At 43.1% G+C, this 15,342-nt stretch overlaps 1 protein-coding gene across 2 annotated transcripts in view; it reads right to left on the bottom strand.

Moving 5' to 3' along the window:
- The window catches only part of CCNJL (cyclin J like), a 51,509-nt gene that overhangs the window by 13,138 nt on the left and 23,029 nt on the right, over positions 1 to 15,342 (bottom strand). For both annotated transcript variants that reach the window (XM_027841838.1, XM_027841837.1), the window contains one exon: positions 10,266 to 10,476. In XM_027841838.1, the coding sequence (XP_027697639.1) occupies positions 10,266 to 10,476 (211 nt within the window). The remainder of the gene's footprint in view (positions 1 to 10,265; positions 10,477 to 15,342) is intronic.

Genomic DNA, 15,342 nt, shown 5'->3' with positions numbered 1-15,342 from the left:
GGGAGGGTCATGTGCATTCTAAAACACCAGAGAAAACCATAACTTCCCCACAGCCACACTCCTTTCTCTTCCTCAAATGTGTACTTTAAGGGGTGGGGGGAAGGGAGTTTTCCAGATTCACATATCCTTTTCCCAAACTAGCTCTCTGGTCCAGGACAGAGTTATTGCAGGTGCTGACCTCAGTATTTTACAAACACACAGTGAGTGATCCATCAGGCAGAATTCCAGAAGCCAGCCAACTATGTTGGGGGTAATGACAGTAACAAAGACATTTCTTCCCTTGGATCAGGAATTTGTGTTTGGAATTGTGCTTCAAAAGAGGAAGTGCTGGACCTACACGTACAAAAATATTCACAGCAGCTCTTTTTGTGGTGGCAAAGAATTGGAAATTGAGAGGATGCCCATCAATTGGGGAATGGCTGAGCAAGTTGTGGTATATGAATGTGATGGAATACTATTATGCTATAAGAAATGATGAACAGGCTGACTTCAGAAAAACCTGGAAAGACTTGTATGGTCTGATGCTGAGTGAAGTGAGCAGAACCAAGAGAACATTGTACACAATAACAGCCACGTTGTGCAATGACTAATATTGATAAACTTAACCCTTCCTGGCAATACAAGGATCTAAGACATCTCCAGAGGCCTTGTGATGGAAAATGCTATCCACACCCAAAGAAAGAACTATGGGAGCCGAATTGTTATTTTTTTCTCTTCTGTTGAGTTTTGTTTCCTCTTTCTGATGGTTCCTCCTATTGATTTTAATTTCTACTTACAACATCACTAATGTGAAAATATGTTTAATATGAATGTAAATGTATGGCCTATATCAGATTATGTGCCATCTTGGGGAGGGTGGTGGGGAGGAAGGGGGTGAAAAATTTTAAACTCAAAAGCATATGGAAGTGATTATTGATAAATCAAAAAAAATTAATTAAAAAAAGAGGAAGTGCTGGTTTTGCTACCTTTGGAGAGGAGGGGGAGGTGGTGGAGAAAAGGGAGCCCTTGGAGACTTGCAAAAGACAGGCAGGAGTCAGCCAACTTTCCTGGCTTCTGGGGGGGGGGGAAGACCCCACACTGTACCCTAACCCCTGATCCCTCTAAGCAGTGAAGACATGAGCTATCCACAGACTAGATCTGGAGCAACATTTACACTTGGGTCCTGAGAATGAAAAATTAAACTTTATTGGGAGCTTAGACCCACTGTGCCTTTGGGGGCAGTTTCAGCAACTTAATGCTCTTTCTTTGGGGAACCCTATTGTCCTTCTAGAATCATAGAGGCTCAAAACACACCTTTCTCACACTACTCCCCCTCTCTGTCTATTCTATGGGGACACTGGCCTTCCTGCTATTCCTCACAGCCTGTGTTCTCCCAACTCAGCTGGCCCTCCTCCTCACCTCTGACACCTGCTTTCCCTGGCTTCTTTCAAGACTCTGCTCAGATGCCATCTGCAAGAGGCCTTTCCAGGTCCCCCCACCTTCCCTCTGAGAGATCCTTCTAGCTATCTTCCTAGATCTATATATAGCTACCTAGATCTCAGATCTCTCTCTGTCTCATTTGTTTACAGCTACTTGAGTTGTTGTCCATCCAAGTAGAGGAAGCTAGGTGGTGCAATGGATTGGGCAATAGGCCTGGAGTCAGGAAGACCCGAATTCAAATTCCGCCTCAGACACTTGCTGGTGGTGTGGTAGCACTGAGCAAATCACTTAACCTCTTTCTGCCTTAGTTCCTTCAACTGTAAAATGGGAATAATAATAGCACCTACCCCCAAGGCTGTTGTGAGGATCAAATGAGGCAGTATTTGTATTAGCCAGTGCTTGGTACATAGTAGGTACTTAATTAGTCCTTTCCTCCCTTAATTAGTCCTGGGAGCTCCTTGAGGGAAGAGAATCAAGTTTTTGCCTTTCTTTGTCTCCTTAGTGCTAGACACAGTGTCTAGCACATACCGAGTGCTTAATAAATGCTTGGAGGGGGAAGTCAGCTAGCTTGGATCAGTAATCAAAATACTGCCCCGGGCAGTAATTAGCTGCGGGAACTTGGGCAAGTTATCTCACACTGCCCCCAAACCTTCAAGCCTCAGTTTCCTCATCTATAAATGAATAAGTTAGGTTAGAGGGTTTGAAGGTCCCTTCTAATAGAAGCCATAGATTTAGCACTGGAAAAGACCTCAGAGGCCAAACTGTTCAATCCTCTCATTTTACAGATGAGGAAATTGAGGCGTAGAGATGTGATATGATTTCACACATAGGCATTAATGATACTTTAAGGGGAAAAAAAAGGGGGAGAAAGTGAATGAGGGAGGAGGGAGAGGGAAAGAGGGAAAGAGAGAAAGGGAGGAAGGAGGGAGGGAGAGAAAGAGAGAGGGAGGGAGGGGGAGAGAGAGAGAGATTGAAAGAGAATATTTCCCAAGGGAAGACCTCCTCCTACACACTGAAGGGGGCCTGCTTTTCTGATGCTAATTGCAGTTTCTCTAGGCTCAGCAATAGAGGTCAGTGGCCTGAAAGGGCAGGCAAGGATAGCGCCTCTTTGGCTTGGCAGAATCAGACAACCTATCTCCTGAGGAGGTCAGGGACCAGAAAACAGAACAAGGACCTGGACCCACAGAGGTTGCCCTTGGACAGCACGGTCACAATTCCAGCATGCAGGGGATCACAGACATACTCTCTGTACCAGTGTGCTCTACAGATCCTGGCTTGGGAGAATTAAAAGCCTACTCATAAAAAAAAAAAAATCATCCTAACTGGAGACTAATATGCTACTAGCACATAACCTGGGTTGGAGTCCCTGGCTCAGTAACTTATATACTTGGTATGAATGAATAAATCTTACTCTCAAAGCCTCGGTTTCCTCATCTGTAAAGCAGACACACTGCTTCTTCCCTGATGGGATTACCATGATCTCATGGGCAGGGAAGTCTACTGGCTACAAGGAGGTGGTTAGGGGTGGGATGGGGGAAAGAATAAAAAGCCCAAATAAGGTTCCTCCCTTTTGGCCATAGAACAGCTCAGTGGGAGAGAAAGAGAAAAAGGCACTAATGCCCTCCAGTGGCTTCTCTTTCAAATCGGCCAGGCCTTGCTTCCTCAGGTCTCTGTGGCTTCCTCTTTTCCAGGGGCTCAGGTCACTGGGAGGTCAGGAGGAATCTACTCTAACTGAGGCATGCACATAAGTCACTCTTGAGAGATTAGGCCAGCCAACGTATTTTACAAAGAACTTTTCCTTGGACTTGGCACAATGTCCGCCTGGGACTATCTGCCAGCAGAACACTGCTTTCTTTTCTTTCTTTCTTTTTTTTTCTTAAAGCAAAAACAAAATAAAAATAAGCCCCAGGAAGCAGATTGCATTTATCCCCCACAAATTTTTATTGATTTTTTTTTAACATCATTATCACTCCCCAGCGTCTCTCTTACCTCCTATCCCTTATTACCCACCACTTAACCTGGTAACAACCATTTTTATTTTTAAAAGCAGATTCCACCCACTTAAGTTGGCTGGTTGCTGCTGGTAGCCAACAGGATGGACAGCTGATTTTGATTTTTTTTTTTACCACAGATCTCTACTTGACAAGGATAGGGAATGATTTGTAGTTTCTCAAGTAGGAAATTCTGAAAATTTATTCCACATGGGAGGCAGTCTTGCTATGGCTCATCTACCTAGAGGTTTCTCTAATATCTGGGAGGATTTCCCTAATCTCAGGGGTAGAGGAAATGCTTGCTACATATACCAAGCTGCCCCGGCTTGTCAGACTATGTCTCCCTGTTTGCTCTGGCATCTCATACTGTGTTGCCCCCAAAATGACCCAGATGGTCTCACTGTTCTGAACTGCCTGTGACACTCTCCTCAAATGACCAGAGCACAGAGAGACTGAAGGTCACTTATTATTTGGCTGGGATCTGGAACTGCCAGAGGTCAGCCCTGAGTCCTTTGTCTGGAGGAGGGAGATGAATCTTTTTCGAGGTTAGGGTTTTACAGTCATTCCAGTCTGAAAGGGCAAAAAAAGACAAATGCCACCAGCAAGCAAGTTCCACAGGACTATTTACAAAAGAGACATGATACAATGCTTTATAAAGAGCTGAATGGAAAGCCAGAGAAGTTCTACTGTATTCTCTCCTCTCCCTCCTCCACAGTGAAGGGAATTGTGGTTCTCCCAGCTAAGCCACCCATTACTGAAACAGCCCAGAGGACAGGCTGCCACCTGCATGGTGGCCTCTTTCAAAACTGGTCTATGATTTAATACTGGCAGAGACCAAGCTGCCCCCTAAGCACCAATGCTTTGCTCCAGGCCAGCAGAGGATGATCTGTAAAATGAGGGAATTGCACTAGGTGGCTGAAGGTTCTTTCTGGCTCCAAATCTAGTTTCCCTAGGAATCTTAGAAGACGTGGAGTCCAGGGGCCCTAGCCTTACTCTGACCCTAAGTTTCTGATGTCTCAGATCCCTGATTCCTTAGTATCTGTGTTAACTTAAAGAAATGAAGAGCTTACTCAGATCTCAGCAACTCAGTTTAGATTAAAACAGGCAATGGCCTGGTTGTTTCCTTCCTACTCAGCATTTTCTCTGACACAGGCCAAAGAAAGTAGGCTCAACTAAACCCCTCTAGGACTGGTCTAGGATTAGTTATGTTTTGTAATACTAGATTAGAAAGTCACTACATAGTGCAAGTAGTTCATCCTACATATCACCTAGGGGGTTTAGGCTTTCATTGGGAGTACCGTATATGGACCTGTGTGGCTTCTGAGGCAGTGATACTATGAATTAGGGTGTTAGGCTTGGAATCAGCAAATTCAGGTTTTCAGATACTATTTCTGATACTTATAAGCCCTCTATGTGCCTTACCTCCCTAGGACTTACCTACTAAGTCATAGGCAGGTCGGTGGAGGATTCCCCATCCAAATACAAGGAGTGGGAAAAGTAAGAGTCAAAAGCCACAGAAGTGGGTTTTACTCAAAAGTAAAACCCCATAAATTGAAAAGCATTTTAATCATCTCACATCCCATAAGCAGAGACAGCTTTGAAGTGGGCACTGTGTGCAGATAATGTCACAGGAAATAGGAGATAACAAATCTACAACTTGGAGATTGCAAGGACACAGTTTCCACTCTTGGGTCAGCCTCTTAGCATAAAATATGCTGGAATGGTTATCCTCTAACTGCCTTGGAGGCCAACACCCTTTTGCTGCTCAATGTAGTAAGCCTGAAATTTTAATGTTCCTTCTGGTCTCTTTAATAAATATGATGAAAACTAGGGCCTGGTGTTGAAAGCTCTACTGCTACACTATTAAGAGCTATAAAAAATGTTCCTACTTTTTGAACCAATGATTCTCAAACCCTGCTCCAAGCACAGTGCCTGGCACACAGCAGGCCTTTAATAAATGCTAGCTAGTTCCTTCCTTCCTCATTCTACCAGCTTCATTCATAATAGAAAACTATAAAAAATAGCCCACATACCTAATGACTAGGAAATGGCTTATGAATGTAATGGGAATACCCCATAAAGAAGAACAAATATGAAGGTTACATAGAAATGCGGAAAAGTTTATCAAGTAATAATGCACAGTAAAGAAAAGAGGACTAGAATATATATGCTGATTACAACTCTGTTGGCGATAAACAACCACAATGTAACCTGACAAATACACAGGAGAAAGATCTGAAAGAGATACAAGAAAATGTTATCTTCCCTTTTTTTGTGAAAGTTAACATTTAAAAAAATTGTAAAAAATTTGGAGCTTTATAACATGATTTTTAGGACAGCTAGAAAGCCCAGTGCAAGGAGTGCTGGGCCTGGAGTCAGTAAGATCTGAGTTTAAATCTGTCCTCAGACACTTACTAGTTGTGTGACCCTGGGCAAGTCACTTAACCCTGTTTGCCTCAGTTTCCTCATCTGTCAAAAGAGCTGAAGAAGGAAATGGCAAATCACTCTAGTATCTTTGCCAAGAAAACCCCAAATGGGATCACAAAGAGTCGACAAGACTGAAAACAACGGAACAACAAACAACACATGACTTTTTAAAAAAATGAATATTTCAGTTGATTTGTGACTAGGTTTAAAATTTTAAAACAAAAACTCCTACAGGTACTAAATATCTCTGGGTCTGAAGTCATGTCCCCTCCCAAATCTGGTGATTGTCACTGTCATTTTCTACATAAATCAAAGGCATTTTCAATACAACTTAAAAAGATATGCCCCTGGAGAAAGCACCTAGAGCAGCTTTCAATCAGCCTCCAACAATTACAGCCTTAGAAATAACTGACATCCCTCCCATAGTTCACCATTATCCCTTCAAGGAAAGCTACCATAATCTGATGAAAACCACCCATTAGTTCATTCCTATCCACCAGAAAGGGATTAAGCTTGCTTTCAAGTCCTTTAGGTCTCATGCCAGGCCTCTTACAGCAATCAAGGTGAGGAAGGGGGAGGGAAGATGGGGAGACGGAAGTTTATTGGGAGAAGATAGGCTGCCCCTGGAGGCTTCAGAGACACTGATATACCAGTCAGACAGGCAGTAACTTTTATTGGAATCTCTGTCCCTGAAGATCTCCTATTTAAGGAGCCATTAACACTGTTATTCTGTTTGAGAGCTCACCCCCATCCCCAGTTCGTCCCCCTCGTGCCTCTTCATGTTAAAACAAGGTGACACACAGAATCTAACTTATCCAAAGACACAATGGAAAAGCAGAAAGTTCCATGAGACCAAAGAGAGGGATATAGGAGTAGGGGTAGGGGACACACATTTATCTTAATAGCTTCTTGCAAAAGGAGGCTATCACGGTTCCAAAAGTTTCTCAAATGAAATCAGAGGCATTTAAGAGACAGGTTTTCTAACAATCAAATTTTAAGGAGAAACGGGAAGATCTATTTAGCTTATGTGAAGCCACAAGCAAGTGAGGAGTAAGACCCTTCAAAATTTCCAAGGACAAAATCATTTTCTGAAACATGGATAGGGAAGTCACTTCAGGCCCAAAGAGAGCTCCACCTCACCTCACCACCCCTGGAACATCTGCCCGAGTCCAATGAAGCCACCTATCATTTTGTGCAGATGCAAGATGCTTAGAAGTCAAGAATGCCTTTCTACTCTTGCCACATGGCAAAATAACCCCACATACTAAAGAACCAAGCTGGGTTCCATTTATCAAGGTCGAGAAGTAGGACCACTTTAAAGTATTGCAGCAGTGTAGTAGAGTAGGTAGAGTCAGCAAGACTTGGGTTCAAATTCTGCATTAGTGCATGACACCGGGCAAGTTTCTTGGTCTTTGGACCTCAGACTCTTCATCTGTAAAGTGAGGGTGGGGGATTGGTGCTGGATGACCATTTCTTTTTTTCTTCTTCTTTTTTTTTTTGCTTTTTTGGTGAGGCATTTGGGGTTAAGTGACTTGCCCAGGGTCACACAGCTAGTAAGTGTCAAATGTCTGAGGCCAGATTTGAACTCAGGTCCTCCTGACTCCAAGGCTAGAGCTCTATCTACTTCGCCACCTGCTGCCCCTGGATGATCATTTCTAAGGTCCCTTCCAGTTGTACATCTAGAATCCTCTGAGAGTGGCTCAGCTCTAGATTTTTGCCTTCTGTTAGTTTCTGACTTCATCTTGTAACCCTTGGCCATTTTCTAGGGATAGTATCTCCCTACTTTTTGCAAACCCAATGCAGAAAGTTTGTCTAGGGGAGGGGTATAGCGGAAGGGCAGCTAGGTGTCATAGTTGATAGAGTGCTGGCCCTGGAATTAGGAAGACTCACCTTTCTGAGTTCAAATCTGGCCTCAGACACTTACTAGTTGTGTGACCCTGGGGCAAGTCATTTAATCCTGTTTGCCTCAGTTTCCTCATCTGTCAAATGAGCTGGAGAAGAAAATAGCAAATCACTCAAGTATCTTTGGCAAGAAAACCCTAAATGGGGTCACAAAGAATTGGACACTATGAAAATGAATGAACAACAACATAGCTAGGAAAGGTTCAGGAGGTACAGGGAAGCAACGGTACTTTGCAGAGCAGAAAAAACCAATGACCTGGAATTCAGGAGACCTGGGTTCTCGTCACAGGACTGCAGATTTAGAGTTAGAAGGAGTCTTAGAGGTCATGGAATCCAATCCTCCCATTTTACAGATGAGAAAAATGAAGCCCAGAGATATTATATGACTTAAGTGACCAGGATCACATATCTGTTAGGTATCTGAAAAAGGACTGAACCCAGTTTATCTGACCTAACGTCCAGCACTCTACTCACTATCCCACAATGCCTTTTTAGAACTAATCCTAATTTTGCCATTATCTAACTGTGTAATATTGGGCAAATCACTTCTTTATCTGGCCTCCTAACCTGTACAATGGGGACAGTATTACTTGTAACAACTACTCAGCTTGCAGTGAGAATTAAATGACACAAAATCTGTAAAGCCTATTTGTAAGCATTATAAAGGCTATATAAATTTCTGATGTCAATCATTATGTATAAAACAAACATGTCCTAGAGCTCCAGTCTCCTAGAGGTCTAAAAGTCTGATTCTACCAGTTGCCTTTACCTTGAGACCCAAGGCTAGAATCTAGAGGGAGGTGAACCAGCTGTTTTTGCAAACAGATGCACCTTCAGTAATGTTCACCAGTGCTTTCCTGAATTTCCTCAGGATTAGCGCCTGAAGACCTGCTATGCCGAGAGGAGGCTTCCTTCCTATCCTTTAAGGGGGATTTCTAGGAGAAAACAGATTAAAAAGATGTCTTCTGTGGCCAGACTGGTTAAAGGATGCGTTTATAAAGGATCATGATCTGACAGTGGGGTGGGAAGTACCTGAAGCCAAAAACAAGTAGTCTTCCTGAAAAAAATAAAGGGGAAGCTGAGCTCAAAACTTCCTAGTTGATAGCCTGTTGACCCACATGGAAGCAAGACAGTCTGGGAAGACAGAAAGGAGAAGGAATGAATAGGATTTCGGGGCTGTCATGGAAACTTTTCTTTCCCTGGGCAATGGCAGCATATGGCAGGTGCCCCCCAAAGTCAATTCCTCCTGCCTCAGGCTGGCTCCAGCCCTCAGACACATATGTATACTCCGTCTTCCTTTCAGTCTGAATGTCTCCCCTCAACTTCTTTCCTCCATTTCCCCTCCCCCTTTACTCAGCCACAGTAGCAACATATTCCCCTTCTTAGCTTCACAAACAGATGCTCAGAGGGAAGGCTCATGGAGACCTGCTGAAACTTAACTCTGTCCCACCCCACCCCCCAAAACACCAACAACGATGGAGAGCTGCTGAGACGGACAGCTGCAGAATGGTCCAGGTGGTGCAGCCTGGCTTTTCCTGGTTAAGATGCAGCCACAGAAGCTAGGCTCATTTCTTCCTATGAATGGGGAGGGGGAGGGGAAGAGTGAGAAGAGTTCGCGGCTTTTTGGTTTCGAAATGCATAATGCAGCTCTATTTCCCTAAGCCTAGCTCCTCTCCAATAGGTGTACTCTGTATAGCAAACAAGATTTCGGTCTAGAAATTCCCCATTTTCTCTTAGACAAAGAGGCTAGGTCCTCCCTCTACATCAAAGACAGAAAGCTAAAGACTAAAGAAATGGTATCACGAAACAGATGTGCCGAATCCATCTCTTTTGAGAAAGAGCCCATTGACCATCCTGGTAGTAGGGACTCCTGTCCCTACACTACATTTGTTTATTCAGTCACATCCCACTCTTCATGACCACGTTTGGAGTTTTCTCAGCAAAGATACTGGAACGGTTTGCCATTTCCTTCTCCAGATCATCTGACAGGTCAGGAAATTGAAGTAAACAGGGTTAAGTGACTCAGCCAGGGTCATACAGCTAAGTGTCTGAGGCTGGATTTGAACTCAGGTCTTCCTGACTCCTGGGCCCAGTGCTCTATCCACAGTGCCATCTAACTGCCCAGATGTTCAAAGATGCCCCATATTTCTTGTAACATTTTTGGAAAAGTGTAAACCCCACCAGGGACTATGGTAATGCTTGTTACCATAGGTCAGGAAAAATAATTCAGCTGAGTTCCTAAAGATGTTTAATTAGAAATCAAAGGTTCCTCCCCACTTCAAGCACTAGTTAGAGCGGTTCCCATTCTCCCCCTACTCTGGGCCCAAGTGACTATGGTATACAATCCTCTCCAATCAATTACTTTATAAAGTCATGCAAAGGGCCTGAATACCAGTGATTAAGCCTGGGAAGCAGGAAGGGAGGGGTGGAGTGATGTGAGGAGAGGAAGTATAGAGATCCATCCCCCTTCCAAGCCCCTGGGGGAAAGACAATGGGAAAATACAGAGGAGAGAGGTTTCCACTTACTTGCTAGCAAAAGACAGGCAACAGCCACGATATGCAGCTGCTTTGCAGTCACACTGTATCTATCCATGAAGAGGTCCAGCAGGTAGACAGCCAGGTGTCTGGCTGTGGGGCAGATCTTGCAGTGGTTGCTGAGGATGGAAACTAAGTCAACAAAATACCTTCGGCTCTCAAGGAGGGGGGACTGGGCTTTGTAGACGGGCAGCTTCAGCTCCTGGGGGAACAATGAGAGGGGAGAAGATGAGAATCCTGGGGTGTTTAATGAGAGCACCCAAAGCTTAATTTTGCTGCCTGTTCCCGGGGAACATCTAGCAAGCTAATGTTCTGAGAATGAATGATGAACGCCTAGGACCAACAAAGACTTTCTTATTATTATAGTCAATTTCTTATCTGTGGTAGTAGGAGGTGGCATGGAAGTAGTTAAATGATTAAGGTAGATTTAGAGTCATCACTTTGGAACTGGAAGAGATGTTAACAGTTCGTCTACTATAACACCTTTATTTTACAGATGAGGGAACTGAGATCCAGAAAGGTTAAGAAACCTTAAGTCCTAGGTCATATAAGTGGATAAATAGAAGAACTGGGACTTAAATCCAAGTCTTCATCTTCCAAAGCCTCTTTTTAATGCATTACAAATGGCAAGAGTATTTGGGTTTAAGCCTGGATTTTGTAGTAAAGAACCTGGCCTCAATTCCTAGCTTTGCTACTGACTAGCTATATAACCCTGGGCAGATTGCTTTGCCTTCTTCTGTAAACCATTTTACCCAACCACACCTCCCCCCTCCATCACAACACTATGCAAAAGACAGTCTTTGCCCTCAAGGAGCTCACAATCTAATCCAACTCTTCAAATCTAACACTCCCACCATCAAAATATGTTCAGGGAAAATAATCCAATTTTTGAGAGGAAGGCAAAAATCTGTCCTAGGAGATTAGGAGAAGAATTTTGCATCATACAGGCCACTGTGCCAGGCTATAAATCAATTACTTTCCAAACCAAGTACATAGTGATTTTGGATAGTGGGCATCACTCTGGCCTAGGTGTCAGAAGAGCCAGGTTCCAGTTATAGCTGCCATTATGTGATCTTTGGCAAATCAACTTCCTTCTGTGGGTAGTTAAGAGGAGTGGCTTGGTGTAGTGGATAAAGTGCTGGATTTGGAGTTGGGAGGAGCTAGGCTGGAACTCTCATTCTACTACCTACTGGTTCTATGATGTTGGGCAAGTTACTTAACTTTTCTGGGCCTCTGGGATAGCTAGGTGGTACAGTGGATAGTTAAGAAGAACTGAATCTTAACTGACTTCAGGCCAGGCATTCTATCCACTAGGCTACCTGACTGCCCCATACATACATATTGTGTGTGTGTGTGTGTGTGTGTGTGTGTGTGTGTGTATGCACGCAAAAAAAATATATGTATATATGTCATCCCCACCCCCAGCCCCTTTCCCAATGGAAGACAGGGATTTTTTTTGGTTTTCTCTGTAGCTCCGGTACTTGCTTAGCATGTAAGTAATCACTTAATAAATGCACACTGACTGATTTATTGACTCTGTAAGGGCTAAGAGCACGTCTTACTCATTTTTTATTTCCTCCAGCATCTAAGTTAACAAGTAAGCTTATTTTGGTTGTTGGTAAGAAGGGATCTGTGTACATATAGTAGCACTGTGGCTGACCCCCTCTAACCTGTAACTCATGACAATTAAGCATTATTATAAAGGTTTAAAGATAATTAATTGGAATTATACAAAATCTCCCTTGTAATAGCAACAGCCTGAAATATTTTTATGTATCAAGAAACATATATAAATGACATTTATACTCTGCTAGATTATAAGCTTCATGAAATCAGAAGAAAAAAAAGGAAGATACCATTTTGGTAATTGGTAGGTCAACTCTCTGGACTCTTGACTTCAATCTCACATACTTTTTTTTTTGATGAGGCAATCCGGGTTAAGTGACTTGCCCAGAGTCACACAGTTAGTAAGTGTCATGTGTCTGAGGCTGGATTTGAACTTAGGTCCTTCTGACTCCAAGGCCAGAGCTCTATCTACTGTGCCACCTAGCTGCCCCCAAACTCACCAAGTTTCTGGAAAAAAAAACAAACACAAGTTTCTGAGCTTCATTCAGATTTAAGAACTGCCCTAAGGCCATTTTGCAGGGTTGGGTTTCCAGGCCTGAGCCAGGATATGAAGATGTCACAGAGGCATCTGCTCTCTAGAGTTTGGGACTCTCAGGTACTTGGACGTCTAAACCAAGTTTCTTTGAAGACTGTCTCAATTCAAACAAATCCAGCAGCCTGAATTTGAGAGATAATAGGGCATTTCCTCAACAGGGTTAGCCCTCAAAGCAATTACTAGGATTAGAAGCACATTTAGCAGTCAGCTACCAGCAAATGTAGTACCAGAGGGGAACAAAGTGACTTAGCAGAGTTTCCCCCCAAAAAGGGTCAAAGGTGGGAGGGAGACTAGGAGAGGGAGTGGGGAGCTCACAGAGGCTTATAGATTTCCTATTCCCTGTGATGGTTAAAATGGGTTTCTTCATTGCATCTGATTATCTTTTGGACACTTCTGAGATGGCCTCTGCCCACAAGCTGGATCTCAATGGTCTCTTCTACTGCTAAGATTTCTTGGGCAACGTAGTCACAGATACCTTCAGAAAGGGATAAAATCCCACCTCCTGCAGGAAAACTTCTGCACCTGGCTCTCCACATTAACCATTTTACATATGAATGAATGAATGAATGAAAAAGCATTTATTAAGAGCTTACTAAGGGCAAAGCTGTGTGTGCTAAGCTCTGGGGACACAAACAATGAAATCAAGACAGTCTCTGTTGTTGCAGATGCTCATGCTCTAATTGGAGGATACAACAAATACGAAAAACAAAGTTAGATGGCTGCAAGGCTGAGGAAGGAAAGGCAAGAAGTCGTAAGGGTGCAATGGTGGGCAAATGTGAAGGCCCCAAGGGTCTCAGGTTAATGACTTATTTAGCTATCTCAGAGATAAGTCTAATCTCCATAGAAAGACATTTTGGAACCCATATATTGATAGGAAACTTGAAAAGGGATTACTAGATAAAGAGGATGGTGCAGTACATGAAATATCACACATAGCATCAGCATGCCTGCTTTTGAATTTTGTCCCATACTAGGTACTGGACCTTAGACAAGTCAGTTAACTTCTGGGCGTCAGGTAATCTTCTCCCTTTCACTGAGAAGGAATCAACTCTATTTATCTTTCAGGATGGTTGTGGGATTCCCCTCCTTAGTGATGCTGGCAGCTTATATGGGTTCAATCATTTTCCCTACAAAGATGATTCCCAGATTTATTTATCTAGCTCTAATTTCTCTCTTGAACACCTTCCTGACTTGTAACTTCAACGGCCCGCTGACTGTCTCTACCATCTGGAATGTGACATTTCCAAAATAGCTCCTCTCCCCAGGGACCCGGATTCAAAACCTTAGGAATCATTTTTGAGTCTTCCCTTCTTACTCATTCTCCATAAAACGATCAATGATCACATCCTGTCTTCTTGTCTTTTTTTTTTTTTAACCTCCATAACATCTTTTCCAATCTATCCCCAACTTTCTACAAAGTCATTGACCTAAGGTCAAGACCTTATAACCTTTTATTGGGTCTGCTACAATAGCCTCCTAACTGGTATTCAATCTCTCCCTTCTCTAATCTATCCTTCAGGCAGCTGGCAAAAAAATCTTCCTAAAAGGCATTGGCCTGGCCACATCCACAAAAATTATCAACAATTCCCCTGGATGAAAACAATACAAAGGCCTTATCTTAGTATTCCAAGGCTCTCAACAATCTGGCCACAACTTACGTGTGTGGCCTCATTCATTGCACATGACCCTGCTTGAACTCTCTGGATTCAAGCCTAGACTACTAGCAAATTAGAGCTACGCTCTACACACCTGGCATGTAACCCTTTCTTCGTTTCTGCCTTTCAAATTTCTTACCTTCCTTCAAGGCTTGGGGGCTACTTCCTCTATAAAGCCTTCCCTATTCAAGCTCAAAGTCTCCATCCTCAAATTTTCCTAGAGCACAAGATCCAGGAATCTCCTTTGTCCCCCACTCCTACCCTGCCATCACTTCCATCCCATGCATTATACTTATCTGTATTTCTATTGATCCTCCCAGTAAAATGAAAGCATGACTTGTTTTTTTTAATCTCTACTTTAATCTATTTAATTTTAATCTATTTTAATTTCTGACACACAAGGTCACAGTGGGTGGAAGGTGAAGTAGATTTCCACCTGATTAAGAGAAAACTTCAGCTAGGTGGTGCAGTGGTTAGAGCTCTGGCCTTGGAGTCAGGAGGAACTTGAGTTCAAATCTGGTCTCAGACACGTAACACTTACTAGCTGTGTGACCCTGGGCAAGTCACTTAACCTCATTGCTTCACCAAAAAGCCAATAAATAAATAAATAAATAACATTTAAAAAAAAAGAGAGAGAGAGAAAACTTCCTAAGAATTAGATCTATCCAAAATCAATGGAGTTATTACCTTGGGAGGAGCCAGTGGGAACTGGAGGAAGCCAGGACACCATATTGACCATATCCATTATAAGTCTATGTTATCTAATCTTCAACTTGGCCTTCTTGGAATGAAGGCAATCATTTTTTGCCCTCCTAGTCAATTTTCTATCTCTCTCCCCAAAGAGGCTGTTCCAAACCTCAAGCCTCTCACAATATCCTGTCCCACCTTCAGCTAAGGACATTGCCTCATACTTTTCTGATAAAATTGAGGCCATTTGCTCCTTTTCTACATCTCAAAATCCCTTGACCTCAGCTCAAATTCTTTCCTTTTTTTAGGGGGAAACTTTTACTTGCCACAGCTCACATACACACACAGATGCAGACACACACTCCTTAATCCCACCTTCTTTTCAGCACGCCATTATCCTTCTAGTCACTGTTCACAACTTTGGAATTAGCCTTTCCTCCTCACTCTGCCTCACCCCATTGGGTGATCTCCATCTATCCAAAAGTTGCCAAATCTTGTCATTTTTATCTCAACAATTACCTGTGGCATATATCCCCTTATTTTTACTCACTGGGCCACTAACCCC

The sequence above is a fragment of the Vombatus ursinus genome, unplaced genomic scaffold (assembly GCF_900497805.2).
Source record: "Vombatus ursinus unplaced genomic scaffold, bare-nosed wombat genome assembly UNPS02014863.1, whole genome shotgun sequence".
Classification (NCBI taxonomy): domain Eukaryota; kingdom Metazoa; phylum Chordata; class Mammalia; order Diprotodontia; family Vombatidae; genus Vombatus; species Vombatus ursinus.
The sequence above is the reverse complement of the archived record's forward strand: the minus strand, read 5'-3'. Positions and strand labels throughout refer to the sequence as shown.